Source organism: Coturnix japonica, chromosome 3 (genome assembly GCF_001577835.2).
Source record: "Coturnix japonica isolate 7356 chromosome 3, Coturnix japonica 2.1, whole genome shotgun sequence".
In the NCBI taxonomy this organism is placed as follows: Eukaryota; Metazoa; Chordata; class Aves; order Galliformes; family Phasianidae; genus Coturnix; species Coturnix japonica.
This window is the reverse complement of record NC_029518.1, coordinates 14,595,364-14,623,154: the sequence shown is the minus strand read 5'-3', so window position 1 is coordinate 14,623,154 and position 27,791 is coordinate 14,595,364. Positions and strand designations below refer to the sequence as shown.

The window sequence follows — 27,791 nt, the reverse complement described above, 5'->3', positions numbered from 1 at the left end:
ATACAGCCCAGGATACTGCTGGCCTTGTGGGCTGCAAGCACACACTGCTGGCTCATACCTGGCTTTTGTCCACTGGGACCCTTAAGTCCTTCCCCTGCAGTGAGTTCTACCTGTGTCTGTACTCATGTCTGGGATTGCTTTGACTCAAGATTTCAATATGGATTTTTTCTTCTACTGCTCACTGTACCCAACCATTCTGCAGCGCTTACAGACATCTCATGGTTGATAAAGTGCATGTTTTATTCATTCTTTGTTTATGCAGTTGCCTAAAATGGTTCCTGCCTGATACATGGGTGGGAAAAGAACCATAATTTGGAGACTTAGGAGTTTGGAGGCCTCTGTGAGGGTGGGAGGGAGTGCAGGAGGAGGAAAATCGTGTCATCTTTCAGGCCTGTCTTGTTGTCCTGCGGGTGCTGAAGTCAGAGCCTCTCAATCGCATTGGAGTTGTTATTGCAAATCATTTCGCTTTATGAATGCTATGAATTTCAATGAGTCTAAAATTTGTTCAGTATCTGTAAGCTAGGATATTATGTTTCAGGATTGTCCCGGATTACTTGGTGTACGTTTATATAAGGCTGAAATACCGAGTACAAGATGTGCGGTGGAAAGCAGCCAATACCTTTTGAAATGCTTGAATAAGGTGTGCAGCTCTGAATTCACTGCAAAGCTTAAGGAAGTAAGTGGTGGGGGGTGTGTGGCAGAGAGATACCTCTACTGCTGCTCAAGGCGTGAAGGGCTTGATGTGCAGAACCCGAACCCACAAGGCTCAAATAAACTTCAGACTTTGGAATGATTGAACTCCGTGTTCTGGTATGTTTTGACTACAACTGAAAATTATCTCGGGCTTCTCCATCTGTGATGACATCCCGAAGCTTTGCTACCTCCTTTGTAGAGAAAAGCTGTGTTTTGTGATCCGTTAATAGTTGATTGCGTAGTAGGAGAGAAGCACTAAATGTTTCTCTTCTTCCAAGTGGCTCTTTTTCTGTCCCTTCCCAAAGCGATCCTTCTAGAATGAGGAGAGCTTACAGGCCGTATTTCAGGTTGTCCATTACCTCCTGCCACTCGTCGTGTCCATGAGGAACATGGAAATGTTTGCAGGCTTTGTTAGAACAAAGAGTCCAGTTTTTCTTTTCAACATGCACGTTGCTGTGCTTGAGGCCTTTGGTGCTTTTCTTGTGGGTGCATGAGGGAACATAAGCAGTTCTCTGAAACTGCAGGATTCTTGGTTCCAAGAGGAGATCTTGGTCTCTTAGCAAGGGAACCGAGGCTGCAAACAGCCACCAGGCTGTTGATCTTGCCCCTGGCCTGGAAGACCTGCAGGCAGCCTGTTGTGCTGTGGGGCTGCGTGATGGGCAGGGTTCTTTGAGTCAGCCTTTGGAAGGCGGATCGGTTGGGCTTAGGACTCAGAGTGCTGCTGTGTGCAGTCACCATCTCCTTGGGAAGCCTCCAGAAGCTGTGGAAGGTAAGGGCAAAGGGAGGGTGATGAGAGGGAATAGAGCTGTGACGTGGTGGGAGAAAGAACTTGTTTGCTGTTCCTCCTCACCTTTAGGGAGGCGATATTGAAGGCTTGAAAGCACACAGGGTTTCAAACATGTGCTGTCAGCTCACCTACTGGTCATGGAATCTTGACTATTTTATCTGGGGTTTCTTGCCACTTCCCTCTAGGAACAGAATTCAATCTTCCCAGGTGCAGAACTCAGTTTTCCCAGGAGCAGCCATAACTGGACAGTTAAACCCATGTGCTTTATGAAATTAAAGTGTTCTTTGCATCATGTTACAGAACAGTTTGTAGGTGTGAGTTGATATACAGCAGTTTGGATTTATGACCAAAAAAGCAAATTTCTACTGAAATACAGGTGTGGGGTGAACTTACGTTATTTCTTCTTTACTGTGCTGCCATTCAGTGCTGTGCTGGAGGGTAGTGCTGTAGGCATGAACTCAGCTTCAGTGTGGTGATGTGAACTGGAGTTTTCTTGGCAGGCTGGGAAGGCCCTGCAGATAAAAGGCCCTTTAAGCAGAATTGTGCATACTTCATAAATGGAGTTTATTAAAATTGCTTACAGTTGGTTACTGTTGTGTAGAAAAGCAATACAGTTTTATTAGTCTTTTTTTTTTTAAAGCCCACAGGTACAGGTATACAGAACTCTTACAACACCAAGTAAAATGATTTATAGATTTGATAACAGATTTTCCATAAGGGTGGGTGGGTGGTTAATTTGGAGCGGGACAGACGTGCTGCTTTTGGGTTTTGTCTTTGCCAGGCTGAATTTTGAGTCACGTTGCGTGAGCTGTGGAAATAAGTTTGTTACATGCTGAGATCCTGTTCTTACCTTAGGGAACTGGGTTCAGGCCTTAGCTGACAGCTGCCTGTTTTGTAGCTTTGGCCAAATGACTTTTGCCTGCTTCATTTCCCCCTTGGCTCTTTGCAATTAAAGGGTGTCTGAGCAAGGACAGCGTGCAAACCCTGCCAAGGCCCTGAGCCAGCCAGTGTCCTTATAAACACACTAATGGCTTGTATGTTCTGCTTCAAAGCAAACCTTTTGTCTCATACAGCACCAGTTTTGAAACCACAGTTTGATTTTTGGCACTGAAACGCTGCATTTTAACCTTCTCCTGTCTATAAATAGCTGCCAAAAGTAAGTACTGGAGTGTGTTGCTGGTAATATACAGACCACCTAATGCAGCCCGTCCAACTCACTGCTCAGCACAGCTCGTATTGCCCTGCACAGTTATGGTGGAGGTTCTGCCCCACCAAGTGGCCCAGTGTGGGTGTGCACCCATCACTCACAGCAGCCATACAGCTGGGTGCTGTTGGTGCTGCCTGGGCTGAAACCCACCTGTGGGGACGGTGCAGGGCAGTGCTGACTGAGTTCTGGTAGGCAATGGGGGGAAATGGTTTTAAGTTAAAAGAGGGAAGATTTAGGTTGGATGTCAGGGGAAGTTCTTCACTAGGAGAGTGGTTAGGCCCTGGAACAGGCTGCCCAGGGAGGTTGTGGATGCCCCGTCCTTGGAGGTGTTCAAGCCCAGGTTGGACGGGGCCCTGGGCAACCTGATCTAGTAAAGGTGTATGTTTGGTGGCCCTGCCAGGCAGGGGGGTTGGAACTACATGATCCTTGAGGTCCCTTCCAACCCCGGGTCATTCTGTGATTGCATGTAGTGTGTGTCACGTGAGCTGAACCCAGGCCTGAACAGCCAAAACCACACAGCTGTGCTTTCTGTTTTGTTGAAGGAATGTGAGAATGGATTGCTGAAAAAATCAAGTTTTTGGTATGTGCATTTGAGAGCAGCTGTTTTCAAAGATGAAGTACAAGGAAAAGCAAAATTTCATTGGAAATCTGACAAACACCCAAGAACTCACTCAGAATTATAACCCTTTCCGTTGAACCGGGCTTGTTGCATTGGGTCACAAAAATAAGACCAGATATCCCACTAATTTTATGCTGTTGTTACCCTCTTTTTATTAAAAAAATATATATTAAGAACTAAAAAACTTTTGTTATTTATATGAATTATAAGATATGTATCTTAAGTGTGGCCCAAGACCATTTCTTTTCATTCAGTGCAGCCCAGGTAAACCTAAAGGTTGGACATATATAACCTAGTGATGCAGGCATGACCAAATTCATGGATGACATCTGTTCCTCATACAACTTCTGAAGTGTACTTAATTCTAGAATCAGTACTTTGCATTGTATTTTTTTTTTTACAGCCATGTTACTTGAGGAGCTTAAATGCAGAATGAGGTGGTGTATTTAGGAGCATAGTTAGTTGTAACTTACATACACATATAAAAACTGAATCCCAAGACTCCTATGTGTTGCATGATATTGATATTTGTATATGCTGTTGGTTTCAATTGTCCTTCTGTGTGTGTTTCCTCTTCCATAGAACAAGCAAAAGATGCAGTATGTTGTTTCTGAAATGTGGTATTTTTTTCTCTCTTTTACTGTAGGAGATTTCAACTTTCCTAAGGCAAAAATTCTGCAAGCATGACCTCATCTCAAGTGACTTTTGAAGTGAGAGGACCATCGGTACCAGGTACTGTAGTCATACCTACCATAAGCTTTCCTTTTGCTATTGTGGAACTAGAAAAAAAACTGATTAAAAGACCATTCAAAGGCTGTCAGTTCTAGTATCACTTATTGTAAAATACCTCAAATAAATTTCACATAGAAATACAAACAATTGCATAGTGTGGTACTAATTTTGTTGCTCATTCAAATAGTTACAGTACTTTAGAATTATTATTCTGTCTCTAGTAGCTTCTTACTCAACTGGGAGTATTTACATTCCAGGCTCTGATAGTTAGGCATGCATTGACGTCTTCATTCTATTTTTTTCCTGCTCTTTGTCCCTGTTGAAAGCTCTGTGTAGTGAGCCGTGACCTCTACTGGGTGCTAAGGGCAGACAGACACTGCAGCTGAATTTGGTATTCCACCAGCCTTAATTCAGAAGAAGCCTCTGACAGTCCTTCAGCTGTGATAACTGCAGAGCTACTTGTTCCTAATTTAGATTTAAGTTCTCTCCTGCAGTGGTTGCCTCGCATCCTGAAGTGTGAGATTTTGGCTGGTGTTATGTTTCTGCCTAATGTTACAACAGATAGTTTTGTTTATAGAAAAGCACCTTAAAAATAAATCGATAAGATCCATGTCTCAGTAGCATTTGGTAACAGCAAGTTCTGTTAGGTTTGAGTCCCTGTTTAACTCATAGAATAACTACCGATAATAACTTTGCTTTCTGTTTGCAGCAAAATTTCCTGGCTTTTAAAAGAATGTTTGTTTTTTTTTATTATTTATTATTAACCTTGCAAATGTCTCTAACCTCTGCTGCTGTTCTTACTGAGAACCAATCTGAGCTTAGAAATGTCATCAGTTCCTTACACTATAGAAGTATTTCCTTAGCAGCTTTAGATTTCCTACGGGGTTCCTCCAGTTTCAGCTGTGTTCCTTAGAGAAGGAGAATCAGAGCTGTGTTAACCCAGAGCCTATGCTTGACTCGGATAGGGGAATTAAAACTTTCCATGTTTTATTAGCAGTATTTGTTAAATATGTAGGACTTCTTGTCATTTTTTGCTTTGTTGTTAAAAAAAGACATTGTATTATGCCGTGAAAAAGGTGAAAAACTTCATGTGTGCAATAACATACACTGTAAATGCACAATCCAGTCTTGCCTACATTTGTATACATGGAGCAAGCATGCAAGAAGCTTTGTGGTTATATACATATTCACACGTGTGTGTGTGTGTGCATGTGACCATTTCATTTTTACAAAAGACTTTTTCCAGTGAGAATTTGCCCTTTGCATTTCCAGAGACTTATTTGAACGGTGTTAATGTGGGAAAATTTGGATGTCAACCTTCTTAGGAGTTTGGGGTTGTTTGTAGTACCTCTCAGTGATATCGTTATGGTAGAAGTAAAGACACTGTTGTAATTTTGAGCAGGAGGGGATAAAGACTTCTTGGAACCAAAAAGAAGCTTGGATGAGTGAGCCTGCTGTATGCATTAAAATGCACGTATTCAGCCATGTAGACTGTTTGTAGTAGTTCCATGTAGGCCAGAGTTATGATAACCATGTTTTTAATTTGATCTGTTCATTTTCAGGGGAGGTTTTTGCAATATGTGGGAGCTGCAGTGCTTTGGGAAGCTGGAATCCACAAGCTGCAGTGGTCCTCCAGACTAATGACTGGTAGGCTGCTTTTAATTTTGAAATCTAGAGCAACACATTGATTCTGGCTCTGAGTTTGTCAACGATCAGGCTACATAAGAGTGTGTTTAAGAGAATGTTTAACTTTGGTATGCTTGTCTAGTTACAGATGATGCTTCTACCAGTGTGACACATTTCAGAAGCACAGTTGTAGACACTTCTAATAAGAGGTTGCTAAGGATAACTCAGTCTTGTAATGGCGCAAACACCAAATTGTGGGAGGTGTTTACTTTCTTCCTTACCTGTACAAGCACTTATTGTGCTGTAGGTGGGTGGGAAAAAGATCCTAGTTTTAATGCTAAAACTTCTGTGTGAATTGTGTCCATGTGAATATGAGCTTATATGAAGGCAGTGAAGCACTTCGGAGGACTTCAGTAATTCCTTAAAATGTCTGAAATAAAGAAGTAATAATGAATCCGAGTACGAAGTAACTTTTAAAGAGCATTAAGCCTCACCGACTGTTTTGAATACCACAGTGCAAACTCAGTTTTGTCATCAGAGTTGCAAGAAATACCAGCGTATTTGCGTGAGTGTTACTATTGTGCTGTTTCTGGGATAGATTATTGTACTAACTTAAAACAAATAAAAAACACACCTGAAAAACTCCAAGCGTACTCTGTAAGGAAAGCTGTATTCCAAATAAATCTTTTCAATCTCTATTACTAAACCTTTTTTTTTTTTTTAAGATGGCAGTAGAGCTGTTAAGGTAAAATAATGTTTAGAATGTTGGATCAAACATCAGAGAACTGAAGAGAATAAGTTTTTGAACTTGTTATTTTCACAGTGAATTATGGAAAGGTACTATAGAGCTTCCTAGAGGAGTTCCTGTTAAGTATCGATATTTTAAAGGGTACTTCTTAGAACCTAAGGTATGTGCAACCTTTTCTGTTTTAATTTGACTCATTTTCTGTGAAAAATGTCTTCATTTGTAGTAAAAAGGATTTTCTGAGTTAAATCTCAGCTTATAGAAAGAACTGTTAAATTGAAACATAAGAAACATCAAAATACTTGTGGAAATGCAAGCAACTCACTTCAGGAAATGCCTAACTGCTTTTGGTTAACTTTTATTTTAGAGAAAACATCTTTTGTCTTTACCTGCTGTTAGTGCTTTTTGAAAATACCAAGGATAATGAAATGCCTGAGACTGTTTTAATAGCTGGAGCAGTACAGAGGAGTTTTCATTGAATGTGGGGTAGGGCTATAACAACTTTCACACTTGAAATAGAGATTTCTTAAGACAAGGTTCTCTAGCATGAAAACAAGCAGTAGCAGGAGAAAGTGTGAGCAGGTTTTACCTTACTATAGCATTAAAACTTAAATGCAGATTTTTTTGGTGCAATGTAAGGTGGATTAACTTGCTTCTGTGCTGTGCAATTAACACATTAATCTCTCGGAGTAGATAGATGGGGCATCCCAGCGTTAGAAAACACTTAGAGAACTAAGTTTGTATAGGTATTTGTCCAGTGTTCAAGGCTAGGCTGGATGGAGCTTTAAGCAGCATGTTCTCTAGTGAAAAGTGTCCCAGCTCATGGCAGGAGAGGTGGAACCAGATGATCTTTAAGGTCCCTTCCAACCCAAACCTTCTTTCGGTTCTGTGATTTGCATGGCTTGACCAAAGAGGTGTCCAAAGAGGTTTGTTATTAAGGGTATGGACGTCCAAGCTGTGTGAGTAGAATGTTTGGGGTAGTGTGCTGGTCTGTAGATAAGGCAGTTGGATGGAGCTCTTTCATCTTCAGATTAGTGATGAGACTGAAAGGTGTCCAGAAAAAATGTCAGACTAACTTGGAAAAATAAGCAGCTACTCTTCAGCTGTTTCCTTTATTATAAATGATAACTGTAATAAATGTATATACATCTTTCCATGCTTGCTTACTCTGTGAATGTCTTGTAGGTGTTTACCTTGAACTTCAGTTTTTGTTTGAAATCAGGTTTATGACTGCTAAGCTCTCAATGTCCAAAGGAGTTGTATGATTATCTGGTTTGGTGTTTTGTTTTTTATATTTTAAATTGCTGTCAAGAGTGCAGGAGGTCAGCTAGGCTCAGTAACTTCCATTGAAAAAGTATCTGACGGAGGTATCATGGATGGACTCCATGATTTGAAATGGGTACTGATTTGAAATGAGGCATGAGACTGCTCTGCTTTTCATTGCAGCACATATAGTGGTATAGTCTGAAAGTCATGTTTTTATTGCCACTATGTGGGAAAAGAAGGGGAGGTCAGTAATAGTTGTTTTTGTGTTGTATTTGAGACTGAAAGTAGATTTGTCTTTCATGATTTACCAGCTATGATGGGACTCTTCTGTTTCTTGTAAATGCCCTTAAGTTTAAAATGTAAACAAAACCACCTGAAAAAAGTACATTTAGTCAGCACAAATTGGCAGAAAATGTGCTCATAGACAAAGTTTGCTTTAACATTTGAAAAAGTTTACAATATGTATTGGTGAGTGTGTTTCTTTAAGTAGGTGCTCTGTATCGTGCACGCTTTTTGTACCGTGTGATGCAGAGTCTGCCAAGGTAAGTATGAATTTTATGGAATAACAGCATAAAGAGCTACTGTATATAAAAAGGAAGCCAAAACACCCCACAAAAGTAAAGTACATGAATTGCTTGGGTAGATGGTTATCCACTTAGCAGTCTCTATCCTGTACCCATTAATTCTGCAGTACCACAGGACTTCATTTTAAAAGAAATAGTCTTCTGTAGCTGGTACTTCTGCCCCTCACTGTGTTCTTTCTATATCTATAGATATAGATATACATAGGGGTTTTTTTGTAGAGCTATAAAAATCAGGGTCCTTTGATTCTAATGGGAATGTAATATGAAACACAGTGCTCATAAGTCAGGATTACTTCATCATTAACAACCCTGATAAGATGCTTCTAAATGAAATTATTCTGAATGTTTATTTCAGTGAATGTGTTTTATTATACATAGAATGTGATTAATTTCTCAAGCTTGCTATATGTGGTCCTTCAGACCCTGTTAACGTTTTGTGAGTGCAATTGTTTGTCACAGTCTGTAGCTGGATAACTTAAATATATGTCTAGTTTTAATTACATGTTAAAGTCTGAATGTGAATTTATACTAAGTGAGTGAATGATTCTGAAGGGCAGATCCAGTTCAGATTAATGTTCCCTTTGATTCTCTAAGAGCTGCATCTTTGAAAATGCTTGACGTGAAGAATCACACTAATACAGGTGTGTGTTGGCAAAGTGGAAGTGATGCGTGTTTACACAGGAATGATCTCAGACTAGATGTGAAAATGCACATGATGATTTGTGTTTTGGAATTGGAAAAAGATGGGAAAAGTATTTTTCTCATCTCCATTTAAAAAAGTCATTATTTAGGTATGTTCTGTCAGCTGTTTCTGCTTGAAGGGTAGTACAATGTTGTGGGAAGTTTCGTTGCTTTGCATTGAAGCATTTTGATGTTAACATGATAATGGTTATGTAAACAGATATTTAAAACAGAAATGTATAGACTATTTTAGGAGTCCACATATGAATGTATACACAAAGAACATTTTGCTGTAGAACTGGTACAAGTCTTGAATCCTAAATAGAAGAGCTTTTACTGTTAGAACCATTTTAATGATAATGAGTAATTCTAATTTTAAGTAAATAAATGCATTGGATAAAATAAGACAGTAATTTAAATTGTTTTGCTCAGATTTTTGTCTCAAAACATAGCCCAGTGCCAGTTACCTTACTATAACAATCTTCCTATCTTATTTTATGTATGCTTTCTGACTGACTGGGGATCCACCTGCATGCCTTGTTTCAAATTCAAGTCTAGGGAATGTTATGCATTTTAGGATGACTTTTTGATAGATATTGTTTGCACGGTGCATGCTTGAAAACCTTAGTTAAGTGAACACAGTATTCTGTTTAGCAGTTCTCTATGTGCTTTTCCAACAGTAAGTAATACTGCAAGTTTAGGGTTATTTCCTTGAAGGAAACTGCAATAGCTATATGCCTGTGTAGGGGAACTTTTCAGATTGAGTTGGTGAATGTGTTTCACAGCTGAGTTTTGCTTGACGAAAGATATTTCAGATGAGACCTGCTAGCTTTTCTAAAACGTAATAAGTTGAGTTCGTGTAGTGCTTGGAGTACAGCAAACAGGGTGAAAGGTAGGTCCAGGCTCAGGCATTTGCTCAATAGCCAAACACCTCTTGCCAGATGATTAACCCATGGTTGACATAGGGTAACAAAGGAGCACTGCTGCTAGGACTGAGCTGAGGTGGAAAGTTGTGTGTTAAATATTATGGCAAGTATTATAGCTATAGGATCTGTAGGTGGCCTAAGATGTGGCAGGTGATGTGAAAACGCAGTTGCCTCATGAAGTTAGTGACACTGCCTGTAAAGCTTTGGTTGGTTGGTTTTGTGCCTAATTGTCGTGTCTTACGTAGTACAGAAATCTGGAGATACAGCATTGGGAGAATAAGACTGATTTGTAATTTCATTTTCTTGGAGTAGACTGACATCCTTGAGAAACAGTTATAAGAAGTTTAGTGCATCTTGTTAAATGTTCTTGTGTTCTCCTGTGGGGATTTATTTTGTTTAAGATCACCTTGTTTATCTTCATGTCTACTGCTGTGTAGTCTTGGATCAGGAATCCTGGAACTTGCCTCCTAAATTCTCACTAAATAAAAATAACTTTTAAAAACCAAAAGGCAAATAGATTTGCCATTTTAATTTGTATATGTGTTAGTAGATAGTCCCTGCCATGCAGTGCTGCTCTGCGTAACATCAGTGTACTGCCCACAGGGATGACATGTCCCACTTGGGGACGTGTCATTGAAGCTACTGCTTGGACAACCTCACTTCTTCATTACTGTATTCATACTGTGGATACTGATGACACATCATTAACTTCTGCTCTAAGCTGATCCTAACCAAACTGTTGTTCAGATGTCACTGTATATAATTGGAATTGCGTCAGTACTCCAACCTCACTTTAACGGTGACTTCCACTGGATTTAATTAAAACATCTTAGAGGCATTTCAATAAACTGCACCTAAGCACCAAGTCTGAGCAGGGATTGTGAGGGTGCAGTCATGTCTGTGCCCATTCACTACCTGCTTGCCAGGCTTCACTTAGTGTGGAAAGTGTTGTGGGATTAAGTGTGTAACCATCCCATTGTATCCCTTTCAGGGGTTGAAATTCAGTGCTGTGTATCCAGTGTGTTGTGCTTGTTCTAGAAATAATATTATTCAAGTTCTTTCATAATTTTAGTGCCTAAAAGTTCAATGTGGAATTGTGGTAGTGTATTTTACCCTTTCAGAAATAAGCTGGTGTTGTATTTTAGTGCAGTGTGTGCATTGCTTCTACAAGTAGTAGCCTTTGCCTGCCTTGTGTAGGGAACAGCCTAATGCGTGTTAGGGCAGGTTTGTGTTCCCCTGCATTGCAAACTGCAGGCTCTGCAGCTTTCCATGGGAGCTGCTGCTGGAGAGCAGCACACAGTGTTAGGAAACATTAGGAGTTAGGACATGCTGGCAAACAGAGGTTTTGGCTTTGAAAATGGAGATTGTGACATACAAAGATGAATCTGTGAGAAGTGGGGAAGGAAACCTGTCATAACTTCCTTTTCTACAAGTCCATAAGAGCACGTATTCTGGCAACAGCCAAGAAAAGGGGAACTAAAACTGCTCTGTAACAGGAATAAACTGAGCACAGCAGTGTCATCTTATTTATATTTACATGTATCATGCCCTTAAAGCAAAACTTTAAACATTTGCATTTTATTTTGATTTGGTTATTACACACTTCCGAATTCGCTAGAAAATTTAGTTAGGTTAAAAGCATAGGTTAAAAGCATTTGATGTAGGTCAAGAAATCCCATCAGCTGCTTAAGAAGTCAGTGGGCTGTAAGATAGCAGAGCTGGGTATTGGAATGCTTTGTGGAGTTGGAAGCTTGTCTGGATGTGCCTCTTGAGCTGAAATCTGTTTAAGCAAGAACCTGCAGTACTGGGACAGGTTGGCATTGAAGGTGGGATGAGGAAGGTGAGCAGTAGCGAGTCTTTCTGGAAATAAGAGTTGCCCAGACCACTAAAAGGACAAACTGCAGCTGTCACTGATAGTAACAACCCTGCAATGTTAGGGCGAGCAAACAAGCTTCCCATGGTGACTGAGCTGGAATTGGATGTTCTTCCTGTCAGTATTCATTGGCTACATTGAGGTTTGAACCTAGAAAGCATTTAGAATTTTACCAAATCTAGACTGTTTGTCAATAAAAGAGGATTTTTTTTTCTTGTGAAATAACCTAATTTATTCTGCTTCAAACATAGGCCTGCAGGGGGCTTCGTTGCTGGTCAATAGCACAGTATCAGTGTATTCTTCCTCCCAAGGCAGCCAAATTCCAGTTACTTAGGCTTTAACTGGATGGTAGATTGTTATTCTGTACCTCAGCTTGAATAACTGTTGTATGTAGACTTGGAACGAGTTGAGTAAGTCTGGGGGGAGAACTGACCCAGTAGCTTCTAATTGCAGAGTGGATTTGCTGTTTCAAACTGCGGAGATAGAGCTTACATGGATTCTGTTTATGAATTGTAGTTGTAGAAAACTCACCTGATGAGTTCACTCACAGATGCTGTTTTGGTTGGGATTTTTTGTTGTTTGTATCCAAAGGAGACCGCAGTAGTCCAGGATAGTACTTGTAAGTAGTAAAGATGTAGTAGTTGTGTCTAATGTCACCGCTCTGTTGGACTTTTGACAAGTTTTGTTGTATGTAGTGTGACCTGACTTGTCAGATAGCAGCAGTTGTAAGGGGTAAGAGCAGAGCTGACCTCTTTTTCCTTTATTTCATTCTCTCTCTTTCTCTTTCACTCTCCTTGTCCTTTTAAGCCTGTAATTTAAGTTCACAACCATCCCAAAGAGGTTCATGGGTAGAAAATCAGATATAACGAAAGAAATTATTGTAGACATTTAACTTTTAAATTACAGACTATCGATGGTCCCTGCGAAGTCATAGTTCACACGTGGGAGACTCATCTACAACCACGATCAATTACCCCTTTAGGTATGGGCATAAACTGCATCTGTTTGAGGCATATGCATAAGATTGCTAATATGCTGCACATCGGTTTAGAGGGATTGATAATTATAGATATAAGATAGTTAAATTTATTAATGTTTTGGAGGTATAAGCTTTTCTTTGCAAACATGGACCTTACTCTCAAAAAAAAAACCAACCAAACCCCATCTATCTATCTGTATATATTTATAAATAAGTGACTTAAAAATGAAGTGGGTGTGAAATTCTTTGCTGCCATCCCTAAGATGTGGGCTGCTTTTTTTTTCTTTTTTTTTTTCTTTTTTTTTTTTTAACTTATATTGCAATATCCCTTTCTTCTAAGCTTAATTCTTTGAGACTAAGGATCCATTTTCTTAAAATATTTTTGTCCCTCCCAGAGAATGTGGGGAGGGGGAGGGCATGAATTCACTGCTGGTTTTGTTTAAATGCTGTATCACTAGTAAAAATTGTAATTAAAAAAAATAAAAGAGGCTTCTTTAATGAAGTAAAATTAATGTAATGAATCGATCTGGCTAATTTATATGGTGATTTAGCAAAAAAATTTATTTTGCTGGTAGCAAAAGTGGCATGTGGATCTGCATACAAGCTCCTAATGCTTTTCTAAGGTGGGAGAATTTGGGTGTTTTGGTGGTGTTTAAGTGATAACCTTTGAATGTAGCTTGTAATTTAGATCTTTAATGCTGCTTAGAATGGCATGTTCTGTGCACTGTTCCTTCTGGAATATGAGAAATGTTATTTTTCTCCGCACTTCTCCACACAGAGCATTTGTCTGTTGTGTATCTTCTGATTCATTGAAAGAATACATCTTTTATAAAGAAGATGGTATTAAAGAAACTTAATAATTAATAATGCATGATCACTGTTGTTGTTTTTTGTATAATTTCTATTGAATTAATGCAGCTAAGTGTTTGTATTCCTGTAACAAGTTGTTTCTGTGTTTTTCAATAATTAATTAGGGTAGCAGTGCCCCCTCTCAGGGTTTGTGCTCCATCTCTAAGTTCAGATAACACCAATCCATACAATTAGGGTATTTTTTTTTCCAACTAATACTCAGTGCTTTTTATCTTTTTAGTAAATGAATTAATGTCAAAAACATGTCCTGCAGATTTCTATGCTTAGGATGCTTGGTGCTTTCTTTAACAGAACATGAAGCTAAAATAAGATTTAATCACAGCAGCCAGATCTCCCACGTCTCCATCAAAATAGGGGCTTTCTGCCTAGGCAGACTTTAAGAAAATGCAGCAAAACCAGGATGTTATTATGATCCCAAATTATTGGTTGATCATTATTAAAAATGTAGGACAGCAATATGATTCCTCCTTGAAAAAGTCAGGGTTAATGGCTGTAGCAACAAGATTTTATTAAGTCTTGTGAGAAACCCATGGCTTGTGTATGCTACTGCAGTTCTCTTAATGCTGGTGAGTTCACCCAGTGCCTGATGATTTCAGCTATTAAAGCTGCAGAGAGAGGAAGGATTAAAAGTAACTGTGAAACGAGTATTTTGATTATTTCATCCTAGAATAGGTTTCTGTCACATGAGCAGAATAAGCACTTTGATTGTGGCTAACTTATTAATAAGCTTTGACTGTAGGCATGCAGGAGAACAGCTTTCTTGTATGATTGCAAGAAATTGTAGGGGCTTGGACAAGAACATCACCATAGGTTCTAGTGGGAGGTAGATGATGTCAGCAGGCTACCACAGCAAACTGAAATTAAGCAGCTTCCTTCATTTTTCTCAGTTCAGGTTAGTTCAGTTAAAGCACAGATCTTAGGGCATTTTTTGGCTTGATGGGTTTTTCTTGCAGAACCTGTGAAATGCATGAAGTTGGAAAAAAATAAAGGTTGCAATAAACATGCTTATTTTTGTTTCCGTTTTTTGTACTTTTTATTAGTTAGGCTCTTTAGAAACAAAGTGGAAAAGTAGAATTAAACTTGGCAACGATTGCTGCTGCTGCTGATACTGATTAGTATCTTTGGTTCTGTTTTTCCCCTCGTTTCAATTCTAGAAAATGAAATGACCATTGACGATGGATACTTTGGAATTCATAGTAAGTGAAATATACTGATCTTCGCTGTGTGTTTAACTTTGACTAGGTTAAGCATGAAAAACATTATGAAATACTTAGCTTAGACCCAAATTTTCTGTTTTATTAAAGAGCTGAGGGACTGTCAGCTTACTGGCATTGGATGAAATTAGTGAACTCTAGGCTCTTCGTGTATTTTAGAACTATGGGATAGGCTGCTGCTGCTGCTACTAGCCTTCTCTAAAACTAGCTGTAGAAAGAACTCTTGTTGAGTAGGAGAATCACACTAAATATACACAATCTGCCTTTTCAGTTATGCACATCACTGCCAAAACTTCTCAAGTTCAGATGTCATGCTCCTGTGTGTGCATGTGTGTTTCTTTTGCAGTTAAAACCCACTTCTCATTTAATGCTCTGTCCCTTGGCATCCATGTTAACTCTGTTATGTCCTATGCATTTTGTCTCAAAGCTCTTCTGTTTTCTTTCACATCCCTATGGGAGGTAATGTTTTGTTAGGAACTATTCAAAACTGTGGCATCTACTTTGACACTTGGTCTGGCAGCTTGTGCTTCCTGGCCATCCTCCTTTGTAGACTTTCCTTCTGATGGTGAGGCTGAGGATTCTTCTCTGTGCTTTTTCCCCATTGTATCTGTTGCTATATTCTGTCCTCCAGGCTTATGCTGCTTTACTGGCCTTGCTTGCGATGGTGTTTCTGTCTCAATTGAAACAAGAAGTTTTGAATTGCTTTTGAACTCGCAGTTTTTGTCAGTGGTGATTCATGTACTGAGAAGTCCCAGGACATGGGACTATGTTGTATACCTCTGGAGGAGGCGTAGCTGTTGATGTGCTAAACACACTTAATACTGAAGCCCTCAGTGCTTTCCTTCGGACAGTTTACATGTGAGGCTGTCGTGGATCAGTGTTCCTATTTGTTTCCATTAAAAAACAGTGAACATCTACCTATCTGTTGCCTGTTCTAGGTAGCTTGGAAAAGATAGGTAAAAGGATGTGCACAGCAATTGCTTTGGGAATACTATTGAGTAAAGCTGATAGAGGAGGATTGGCTGGAAGATGGTGCCAGAGAAACTGCATTTATATTTAACTACCTAGGTTCTCCTTTAGAAATTACAGAAGCTTTTAAGGTGCCTTTCTAATGGTTATTGTTCAATCCTGAACAGATGGCATTGAAACTGTGGATTCTGGGTGGCTGACCTGTCAAACAGAAATACGATTACGTCTGCATTATTCTGAGAAGTCCCCTGTGATGATATCAAAGAAGAAATTCAAAACATCAAGGTTTAGGTAAGAGCCTGCTCATCTTGTTTAGCATTTTACCTCACGTTTTCCATATTTTTTCTATTAAGGAGTTGGATCTGCCCTATTAGAGTTTTTGTCTGTGACCTGCTTTGGCAGTGTTATTCTTCAAGGCTGTAGAATATGTTTAAATACACTTTCATGTCTTATTCTATGAGGATATTCAGAATGTCCAATCTGTTTAAAGGATTTCTGGTTGTAATTGTTTTGAGGCAAGCTCAGTTTTAGTAGTGAGTTAACAGCTAAGTGATAACCCTGTATCTTGTCTGCTTTAAGATGACTCAGAAGAGGTTGCTTAAATGTGCTTCCATCACTGATGTATTTGGTTTTGTACACCATGAAATTGGATGTTATTGGTGGTGTCAAGAATAATTCTTGTGTTCTCCTGTAGCTTCTGCTCAAGCTTCTTTTTAATTCTCCAGTGTTTCTTCCTATAACATTTTGTTTTCTGTTTCTGATTGAATAGAGTGAAGTTGACACTGGAAGGCCTGGAGAAAGATGATGATGATGAAGAAGGCCAAGAAAAAACATCTCCTACTGTTCCTCAGAAGATGGCAAATAATGTGGAGTTCTCCTTAATAAGCAACAATGAATATAAATGCCGACACACTCAGCCAGACTGTGGCTATGCTTTGCAGTCAGATCGATGGCTAGAATACACCATACAAACCATGGAGCCTGATAACTTGGAATTAATCTTTGATTTTTTTGAGGTATGTCACTTCAGCACTTAGAAGCAACTCTGGTCTTAAGTTGTGGTTAGTGGAGTCAATTAGCATCAAGATTTCACTGTTAGCATTGAGCTGCTGAGTGACGTATTTGATCTTTTGGATGTTATTTGTGTAAATAAGTTATGATACAATTCACTACTGCACCATTCTACAGAGAGGTTTAAGTCATCTCAGTATTGCACTGCAAATTTTGTGTGTTCTGCTTAGTTAGTACAAATTAGTTTGTGTTGTACTGCATATAGTTAGGTTAGCTTGTTTCTTGTCCTTTACCAGAGATAGTTTCTGTTTATCTGTTGAATCTTAACAGTGCATACACAGACTGGTTAAATTACAACTATTTCATCTTGACAGATTTCTTTGGACCAACTACTGCAAATTAGAGCTGTGCTTATGTAGAGTCTCACTATGACGTCTGCAAATTATCTGAAATATATTGCCTGAAATATTTTAATATGCAAAGTTCTCTTTGTAAATTGGATTAAATTCTGACTTCTCGTACTGCTTATGCATTAAAAAAGTGTATGGACTAAAAATGCCCCTCTATCACTTAAAATGGTAAAGTGGTGATGTAGTCCCTGAACCTCACTTGATCAAGCACTTGTTCTGCGTGCTACTTACATACCTCCTCCTTCCCTGCAAATGAATACAAAGCTCTTCTTAAAAATATATATAGTACTATATATACATACATGAAATATGTGTATAATACTTATATATGTTATGTATGTATGTGTAGTATGTGTTAAAAAAAAACTGACTTTCTTTGCTCTAAATGTAACGTGGAAGTTTTAGAAGAGACCCTATTTCTCGTATCCAGTTGTGCTCTGAAAAGATCACCATCACCATATTTGAGTTTTCAAAAACTATCATATGTGACTTTCTAGATTGCCACTAACAGTTTCATGTTTCTGGTCATAACATACAATGTTGTTACACCAAAACATTCTGGCCTGAAGTTTGCGTTTTACATAACGTGTTGGAGATTGGTTGCATCAATGTCTGTCTTGCTAAGGAACAAGGTTTTAATGAAATAAGAATTTGTGTTTTCACCTGCATATAGCAGTAAGTGTTTTGGTTTGTTTGTTTTCAGGAAGATTTAAGTGAGAAAGTAGTGCAAGATGATGAGCACCCAGGTCACGTGGGTTCTGCCTGCCTCCTCTCATCCACAATTGCAGAATCTGGAAAGAGTGCTGGAATTCTTACTCTTGCTATTATGGGCAGGAATTCAAGGAAGACTATTGGAAAAGTTAGAGGTACAGCTGGTACTAATAAGCGTAGATAACTTCACTGGAAGTCACTTGTTCTCTGCTGACACATGAAGCTCTTGTTTTTTCTTGTAGTGGACTATATAGTAATTAAGCCAATCCAAGGATACACTTGTGACATGGAGGCCTCATATGCAAAATACTGGAAACCAAGAAGCACTCTCGATGTTGGACACAGGGGAGCTGGAAACTCTACAACAACAGCTAAGTAAGTTCATTTGTGCTCTGCGATTTTATCATTTAATGTTTGGTTTCATGGATATCACCTGGGAAGCAGCTAATTTCAAATTATAAGCTATAACTTGAAATCGTTTTGAGTCTTCTCAGTATTGAATGTGACTGTTCTATAAAACACTTATTTATATTTCTGCTGCTTCAGTGAACTTTTGTGATGTGCTGCATCTAATAAAACCTTTTCCTTTTATTTCAGACTTGCTAAGGTTCAGGAGAACACTATAGCTTCTCTGAAGAATGCTGCCAGTCATGTATGTACACGTTTGTGTGAACACAGTACTTCAGTAGCTGCCATGATTAATTTTCAGGATTCAATATTATGAATGTTAAATGTGCTGATTTTTTTAATTAAAAAAAGGCATAAAATCATGGAGACACTGGAGAAGTATGAAGTAATAGCTTAAGCTCTTGTTCCATCTACAGAGGTTGCTCCTATTTTATTATCTTGGCTTGTGATGTCAGAGATGGATGTTGGTGGTTTAGCAGTAAAAGTTGAACCTTCCTACCAATATCCCATTCGTTTTGTTGCCATGTGACAGATGGCAGCAGAGGGGCAGTCTGACACAATGGTGTCTGACTTGGAAAAGCGTATGAGGCAAAAGTACAATTCTGAATCCCACCATGTGAAAAAAGCCTCACTTAATGAGATTCATGGACACTTGCTAAACATTTCCAAAGACCAAACAGTGGATGTGAACACAGTGAGGTGTTGAGTTGTGTCTTGTGACAGTGACCTGAGAGACAAACCACAGTCTGGATGGCCATGCAGATTTATACAAGTGTAGCATGCAGCCTCTTGTTCATTGCTGGTGAAAATACATAGCTAATGGTGGAGACTGTATTGGAAAAGTGTATTTGTGACTGAGAATTTGCTCTATCAAATTGTGTTATCGTGCTCTTTGTATGGAAATAAATAATAACCTATGTAATGTGTTCTGATGCTGTCATAATACAGGGAAATTTTAACTTCAATCCTGCAGAAACATATTTGTTCAAAATTATTCATGATGCTGCTGTTCTGTAGTCCCTGGGCATTAATAGTTAAGTGTTTATTTGTTCTATTGTGGTTTTGTTTTGCTATTTTCTTTAGGGAGCAGCATATGTGGAATTTGACGTACATCTTTCTAAAGATCACGTGCCTATTGTATACCATGATCTCACTTGTTGCATGTCCATGAAAAAGGTAAGGATGAGGATGATGTTTAATTTAAGTGTGGCCATTCCACAAACTAAAACAGTTTCTCATAGAAATAATTCTGAATATTCAAGTAATGGAAGGGAATGGAAATGTAACTTTACAATATGCTTAAACTTGAGCTGAGAACTTGGATTCTTCCTTTTAATGTTGTAGCAACAACGTTTCAAATGCAGTTAAATGCCTTGCCTTATAGTAGTGGCCAGCGGATGGAAAACAAAACATTGGAAGAAACAAAGTTCTCCTTCTCTTAGGAGGTTGCTGAACAATTGGGTTAGCTACAAAGGGCTCGTCTTCCACAAATTTCTCATTCTTTCTTGATTCCAGTTTTTTTTCTTTGCATTTTGATCGTCCTTTAGCTGTCAGGTAAACAACGTACCTCACGTCTTGTGGGGGACAGTAAGTGAGGCTGAAGAACTGTGTTGAACTGCTTGGTGGGTCAGAAGGAAAGGAGTTAAATGGTGTGCTAAGAGCAGGAGAACAAAATGTGAAAGCAAGCATCTTGTTCCTTTCTTGGCTTATCTTATCAGCTGCTGAAGTTGTTACCCAAAGCTCTTTTCTGCTATAAGTGCTGAGTACTGTAATGGTACTGCTGTTCATCTACTTAGATTACTTCTGAACTCTGAACTTGCTTTTGCAATATCTTTCAAATATGCAAGTTGTATGAAGTGTGAAAATGAAATGTTCTCATAAAATGACATTATGCTTCTCAGTAATGGGAGAAATGGAAGCAAAAGGGCTGCTAGTTTAAACAGGTATTTTTCCTTCTGATCTGTTGTGTATTTTTTTCATTGAGACTAGAACGCATGTACTCAATCACAGTGCCAACAGGCTGGACTCTGTTCTATTCTTGTGTTCTCTACTATTGGCAATAAAGTCAAAGACAGCATAGCAAGATAGGCTGCAAGATAAGTTCTCTGTGCTGTCTGTATGTCAGTTTGTTGCAAGTTGGTTTGGGACAGTTCTGGGAATGGAACTCTTAAGAGAAATCCATACACGGCATGTATTGGATCAGTACTGTCATTCTGAGCACAAATTTCCTTCGAGTGAGAAGTGAATGGATGTAGTTTTTTTTACATCAGATCATTAGAGGGGTTGGGGGGGTTGTTTAAATTTTACCAGGACATGTGTCTCTATTTACTATGTTCAGAGAGATTGGATAAATAATAATAAACTGAATTGCCTTGGAGCATTGCTTCACTTGGGGATTTTTGTTTTTATTTTATTCCCCTGAATAACTGATCGAGTTACTACAGAATAAATGCATTGACTTTCATTGAATGTTAGCGTGAAAGTTGAAGTCTGTGATTTGCATAAATGATCCAACCTTGATCTTTTTCAACTTGACACCTGTTTTATGCATCTGAGTGATAACAAATTGACTCATTACATGACTTGTATCTTTATCAATGTAAAAAAAAGATAATATTTAATATAGTAACATTAAAGACAACTAAAAGCATACAGACTTTTATACTTTTCAGCGATTGTTATTACGTATTATTTCTCTTCAAAGAAACTGGATACGGAGCCTTTGGAGTTGTTTGAGATTGCAGTTAAAGAGCTCACATTTGATCAGCTGCAGTTGCTGAAGGTACCGTTACTTTGGCTGTTGTGATGTGCTGAGTGTGGGATTTGTTGTTTTGGATTCTGGTGCATTCTGTAACAGGATAATGTGGGAGAGTGTATGCTTTAAAAATAGTAAATATAGAACAAGTAGTTAATTCAAAGTGTGGTAGTTCTGTACCATCATTACAGTTTGATTAAATGTCACTACTCAGTTTTGTTTGGGTTTTTTTGAGAAGGTCATCCAAACAATTAGAATAGATCCATATTGTTATGCTGATGTTATTTTCTTCTTTTAGAAGAGGAAGAAGGGGGAAAGTAGTGATGAGGTTCATTTGAAGCCAGTGCTTTGGAGTATTTGAAGAGATGATGCTGTTCACCAAGTCTGTCTAGTTTTTAAGATTCTCTCTTTTACAAGAGAGATCCAGATTGCCAGCTTCCTCCTCAGAGGTGCTTGAGGTTTAGAAGGGTTTCTGATTTAACACTATGGACTACACAGGCTGGCTAGAACTAACTTTATTTCAATTGGGTATTGCTGTATCTTCCAAACAGAAAAGGTCTTCCTATGTAAAAGGGAGTTGGAGAATAAGACTTGCCACAGAAGACCAAGCTGAGATGCCTTAGTCAGGGAAGCATGTAGCTGAACCAAGAATCATGTTTTGTTTAATTTCTAGTTACAAAAACTGTGTCTATAGTGGAACTTCAGCTTTCTTCTTTTGTCTTACAGCTGGCTCATGTGACTGCCTTGAAAGTAAAAGATCACAATGGTGCGTACTAGTTGGCAAGATCCTTGGGGTTTGTGAGAGACATTGAATGGTTGCAGTGTCTTGTTCTAGTCACATTTGGCTTCTTGAATGCTTCTAAACACTTAGTTTCTTGAATTTTGAGCAGGTTGTAGAGTTAAGTTTTTGTTTGTTTTGCTGGTATGTAAATACCTGGATAGGGTTTCTTCCTCAGGAAGAGAGGGGATGGGAGGGCAGAAGATGCTTATGGCTGAATACGCATTTGATTAATAAGATAACAGCAAGACCATTGTGTGTAGTGTAACCTTATGCTTCTCTAACTACTGTTTTGGCAGCTCTACAGAATTGCAAACAACAACTTTGGGAACTGCTGTAGGTTGTCATATTGATGCTGTAAATCTGGGGCTGTAATTCATCTCCTTTATGGGGACAGCAGATTGAGGCTAAGTACCTCACACATCCTACCTGTCTAGGAAAAGATAAAATAATAATAAGCCTTGACAGTTAAGGCTGCTTCTACTGGATGTGATTCAGTGATTGAATGAGTGAAGCATGGGAGAAATTGCTTCTGATAAACATTCTGTGAAAAAGAAGTTTCCTGCTGTCAAAGCAAGAATTGGCAACACTGTTGGTGGGGTATGACGATCAAAATATAGACCTGATTTCATTTTTCGTTCCTATAGACCTTGCAATGCTGAACTGTTATTTTCTTGCTGGGATTAGGAGGGTTGTAATCTGTTTTGATCCAATATTTTGTATTTCTTTTCAGCATCCTTTAAAGAAGAAGAAAACTCTGCTTATGAGACCCAGCCATTTCCTTCTCTGCAGAGAGTAAGAATTAATCATTATCTCTATTGCTATGTATTATGAAATATGAAGATGTGTTTTCCTTTCAGTGTTGCAGCACATAGTGAGAGATGTTCATTTTTTTACTTAACCATCCAATATCTGGTAGAACCGAGAGTCTAGGCTTTATTTGGCTACTGGAGCCTTTCCAGCACGTAACAGTCTGCATACCTTTCAAGGTTCTTAATTCTGGATTTCCTTTGTGTAGCTCAGGATATCAACTGGCTGACATCTGGGCATTGCATTTTAGTGCACTGACAATTGTTTGCTTAAATTTAAGGGAGGGAAAGAAAGGCCTTGGGCTGTTTGTGGGATTGAAAAGGAGAATTTCTAGTGTGTTTGCCTTTGTGGTGATTTGCAGACTGTGGCAAAGTTCTCTGAGACCAAAAAAATTGACAAATTTCTTTATATTTCCTATCTTTACAGTGTTTGTTTTTTTTTTTTTTAATCAAATCTTAGACCCCACTGAAGTTAAATTCCAGTGTATTATCCCAGTAATTACCCAAATAGTATCAAGTTCTTTGCTGTACAGTCTGTTCTTCATGAAATATTTTCAGGTTCTGGAGTCAGTTTCTGATGATGTTGGGTTCAACATAGAAATAAAATGGATCTGCCAACAAAGGGTAAGTTAATGTACCTGTGATGTAATTTGGCTAAAGCTTGTAATTTGGCATAACTATTTTTTATAACCTACAAAGATTCGTTTTCATTTAATGTAATTGTTTGGGTTTTTATGACCCATTATCTTTAAAACAGTATAAATGACCGTATGCAAATACACTTTTCAAGTAACAGGATGTACATGTGGGACTGAGCTTGTAGTTCAGCTCTGACAGCTTTAAGAAGGCTCTGTTGAAATAGGTCACAAGTGAGAAATAACTGTACATGGGGTAAAAGGGCAAACTCAAACTTTCCTGGCCTTGTGCAGGGTCAGCTATGGCACGGTGCAGGAATAGGAATACTGGGGATTCAGCTGGATTGCTTAGTGCTTGCTCAAGAGAGAAATAGATGTCAGGTCTAAGACTGGATGCCTGGAGTGGGAGAAGGGAACTTAAATACAGTGGTAGCTGGAAGTCTTTGTGCGTGTGCTCATGCCAGTCCTCTCAGGGATGGGCTAGAATGGTGATTTTTCATGGATTTCCCGTGTATTTTCAAAGTTAACAAAGGCTTCATAGCAGCTTTTTGCTTGGATAGGAAGACGGTGGATTTTTCAGTGCATCTTCCCGCTGTTGGAGTTGAGGTGCACTTCTCCAAGTGGCAGACCTCTAGAGCGGTACCAGGCATTCAGTGTGCTGAGGGAGTGACTGACATAGCCACATTTTCAACCTAAGCCAAACCTGAGTTCTGTTTGCAGGAGACTGCAGCTTGCTGAAATAATTTTAGTAAGTGTTACTTCAAATGGCTGAAACCTGTCCTTTCTTTTTACAGGATGGACAGTGGGATGGCAACTTGTCAACTTATTTTGATATGAACCTCTTTTTAGATATTATTCTGAAAACTGTTCTGATGAACGCTGGGAGGAGGAGAATTGTTTTTTCTTCTTTTAACGCAGATATTTGTACGATGTAAGTTAAGAGAGGAGATATTTGTTTGTTAATTTGATCAGTTTTATTTTGGATTTAAGAATACTCAGAAGGTAACTAACAAGTTCCATTTAGATGTAAAATTTGGGTGCCAAAGTAGTGGGCAACTGAAACAAGGAACTTAAATCCTTTTGTTGTCTGAGCTGTGGCAAAAATGAAATAGGAAAATGAAGCGGATTCTTTTTGTCAAGTGTCATCCTGAATGCTGAAGTCTTTCTTGACACAACAAAAGAAGGCTGAGATTTCTTAGGGTATCACAGTCTTTTTTTTCCTTTTTTTTCTTAATTTCCAATTGTGATTAAAAGGTATTCAAGCTTAGTTTGCAAACCAACACATTGATCCCAAAGCTTTGTGCTCATCTGTTTTCACTTCATGCCACTGCACTGGTGTTACTCAACTTAAAGAATGCAACATTAGTTAACGTACGTTAAGCATTATAAATTCTTACCGTGAATTTTCATTTTACTCTGTTGCGCAGATGAGAAGAAAATACAGAACTCATACATACAGGAAGGTCTTTAGGGATTTTACATAAACATCTTGGGGATGTGGGTCAGAGCTTAACACAAACTCTGCCTTCCCTTTAACTTTTGTATACCAATCTGTGACAGCAGCACACTGCTGGAATAGCTTGTCACATAGTTCAGTATAAAAACACGATACTGTCTTGTTGCACCAGAGAGGCATTCAATGGGCGTATATCAAAGAGAGAAATTTTTAAACAGTGAAGTTGAATTTCTGTGCTTTTTTAACAACTCGTTACTTTTGTTTTAATAACAGGGTTCGGCACAAGCAAAATAAGTATCCCGTGCTATTTCTCACCCAAGGAGAATCTAAACTCTATCCTGAACTCATGGATTTTAGATCTCGTACAACTCCGATTGCCATTACTTTTGCTCAGTTTGAAAACTTGCTGGTAAGCAGACAAGTTCTGATATTGTTATTTAATAAAATGAAACTGAATTGCTACCAACTGATGTAAATCCATTTCTTTTTTTCTTTGCAATCAAACTCATACTAACATGAACAACTGCCAGAATTATAGTCATTATTTTAAATGTCTCTCAAAATGTCTATGGTACTGAAGAAGTAATATCAGTGAGCTCGTATTAAATTACTGAAGAGAAATTGCACGGAGCTGTAAGTGTCAATGGATAAGAATTCTAGTGAGAGAACTACTCAGAAACATTTTAATTTTTTTTTTAATGGAAGTGTTTTTGTATTTCAGGGAGTCAATGTGCACTCTGAAGACCTGCTGAGGAACCCATCGTATGTTAAAAGAGCCATATCTAAAGGCTTAGTTGTTTTCTCGTGGGGGGATGATGCGAATGATCCAGATAACAGGAAGAAGCTGAAAGAATATGGTGTTCATGGGCTGATATATGACAGGTACCTTATTGCACTTAAAAAAATATATAATAGTAATGAAGCTTGTGAAACTGCTGTACTGAATCCTGGGAAACTCTGCTTTCCTTTTTCATTGACTGTATGTAGAGTATCTTCCTTAATACTGCAAACACAGCAAGACTATAAACCTGGGTAAGGAAACACTGTTAATTTATGTTCATCCAGCTGTGTTCACAAATCAAAACAATTTTTGCTTATCCTGTGGCTGGGCAAATCCATGTGGAATATGATTTGTCTCTCTGGAAAGCGTATGCTATGCACCAGCTTTTAGTAAGCTACTAACATTCCTAACAGCAGTTAAACTGTGCACCTGACATGGAGAGGACAATTTATTGAACTGAAATTTCTGGCATTCTGCAGTCACTGATGGAGATGTTTAACACAACTTTTAAATCAATCAGTTCCGTTTCATTTCCCCAGCATTCTCTTTACCTGTGTTTGGAAGCTGTGAATGCACAGCTGTACTACTTTTCTATACTGAAATTAGTTTAGTGTGACTCTCAGGGCAAACTGCCAGATGTGATCGCTTCAGTTAATAGATGTGTGCAGTTCAGGTGGACATCAAATGTCTGCGGTAAATCTTTGGACACAAATTTTGCTGAGTATCTGAAGTAACATCAGAGATTTCAGTCCTTTCTCAAAAAAGAAATAAAAGTAATAGTAGAAAATAGTTGCACGTGCAAAAAAGTGCTTAATTTGCATTACAAGAAGAATCCTGAACTTGAAAAGCTGAAATCTCTCTGGCAGAACATCTAAAACAAGGAATGTCTAAGTGGATAAACACTCTGTGTAATCAAGACGTTGAACTGAGAAGCGTCTCAAGCCTTCCAACAGTTCACTTTACAAAGTGAATTGTTTTGCACATCGTTGTACCAGGGATAAAAAAGGCAAAGGAAGCGAAGTATTTGTTGTCAGGGGTTCTGCTCCGTTCAAGTGAGAACTGGATGTCAAGATGTATAGAGAAAGACAAATGCTCTGTCTCTTGCTGTTCTAAGCACTCAGTGCAAAATCAATTAGGGCTCCTGAATCCCTCATCAGCTACTGAGAGCCCTCCCAGATAGGTGGGCCCAGTGATGATCTGGATTGTTGGTGGCCTTGCTTGTACTGTAGTAAGTTTATCTCTGTCCCTTTGTGGATGGTAAAAAGGAATTTCAAGATTTTGCACTGGGATCAGTTTCAGTTTTATGTCACTGAATCATTAAGTTCTCTTCCTGGCTACAGCAGTGAGACACGTTAGGACTTTCTTATAACTCAAAATTCAGGGCCTTATAGTGGCTGGAAAAAGATTTCTGGACTGGTATGGAAAAAGAAATGGGACAGGTACTGTGTTCTAATCCAGTTCTACTGCAGTAATGGTTCTTGGGAAAGGTCTGTTCTTCTGATGTCTGCTATTCCAGTCTTTCTAAGTTGGTAATTACTTCTGGAATCTACCAGTGTGGTAAAATGGGTGATAGCTTTATTTGTGCCTTGGCGCTGCTTTCCCCACTTAGATATGTAAGTGCATTTTGGATACATAATTGCTCAACCCCACTGAAGTACTACTGCATTCTTGTCAGGGTTACAATTCTGTGAAGTGTCATCTTAGGTCCTTGACTGCTTAGAGTGTTAAAGCTACAGCGTGATGGCAGAACACACCTCACCTTTTGAGTAACACGTTCCTTATAGGCTGGACTGCACAGTGGATTTGCCCTAACAAACAATCTTTAACTTTCCTGCACTGTCCAGACCATCCAGATTCTTAGCAATAGTAGATTCTTACTCCCTCACTCCTATTTATTCCACCTTGCTGACATCTTCCCACAAAGGTAATACCAGCTCCTAAGCTCTTCCTTAATCCTCAATTATTTCAACAAAGTTTACAGTAGAATTAAATGTAATACGTATCCCTTAGAGGGAACATGACACTTGCTGCAAATTGCATTAGGTATCTTAAGCCCTGGGTGCTTTGAGATGTGGCTGGTACTTGCAAATCCTGAATGGTATGTCTAAATGTAAGACCTGACTGCGAGTGCTTCCACTCACAGTAGGAGTTGGTGGGTTAAGAGGCGGTCTTTCAAAGAGTTAAATTACCAAAATTGCAACAGATGTGGTGTGAGCATCAGTAGTGGGGCAATGAATCTGCATTCTCTGGTGTCTGAAGTTTAGAG

The 27,791-nt window shown here is 38.8% G+C and overlaps 1 protein-coding gene across 4 annotated transcripts in view; it reads left to right on the top strand.

Moving 5' to 3' along the window:
* The window catches only part of GPCPD1 (glycerophosphocholine phosphodiesterase 1), a 35,123-nt gene that overhangs the window by 2,444 nt on the left and 4,888 nt on the right, over window positions 1-27,791 (top strand). For 3 of the 4 annotated variants that reach the window (XM_015856990.2, XM_015856991.2, XM_015856992.2), the window contains exons 2-19: window positions 3,953-4,038; window positions 5,601-5,685; window positions 6,488-6,572; window positions 12,646-12,721; window positions 14,743-14,784; window positions 15,939-16,062; window positions 16,541-16,787; window positions 17,896-18,058; window positions 18,146-18,278; window positions 18,501-18,555; window positions 19,395-19,487; window positions 21,016-21,093; window positions 21,793-21,832; window positions 22,578-22,639; window positions 23,212-23,277; window positions 24,083-24,219; window positions 25,018-25,153; window positions 25,466-25,626. In XM_015856990.2, the coding sequence (XP_015712476.1) occupies window positions 3,990-4,038; window positions 5,601-5,685; window positions 6,488-6,572; window positions 12,646-12,721; window positions 14,743-14,784; window positions 15,939-16,062; window positions 16,541-16,787; window positions 17,896-18,058; window positions 18,146-18,278; window positions 18,501-18,555; window positions 19,395-19,487; window positions 21,016-21,093; window positions 21,793-21,832; window positions 22,578-22,639; window positions 23,212-23,277; window positions 24,083-24,219; window positions 25,018-25,153; window positions 25,466-25,626 (1,832 nt within the window). In that variant the 5' untranslated portion in view covers window positions 3,953-3,989. The remainder of the gene's footprint in view (window positions 1-3,952; window positions 4,039-5,600; window positions 5,686-6,487; window positions 6,573-12,645; window positions 12,722-14,742; window positions 14,785-15,938; window positions 16,063-16,540; window positions 16,788-17,895; window positions 18,059-18,145; window positions 18,279-18,500; window positions 18,556-19,394; window positions 19,488-21,015; window positions 21,094-21,792; window positions 21,833-22,577; window positions 22,640-23,211; window positions 23,278-24,082; window positions 24,220-25,017; window positions 25,154-25,465; window positions 25,627-27,791) is intronic. The other variant, XM_015856993.1, reaches the window with a different exon arrangement.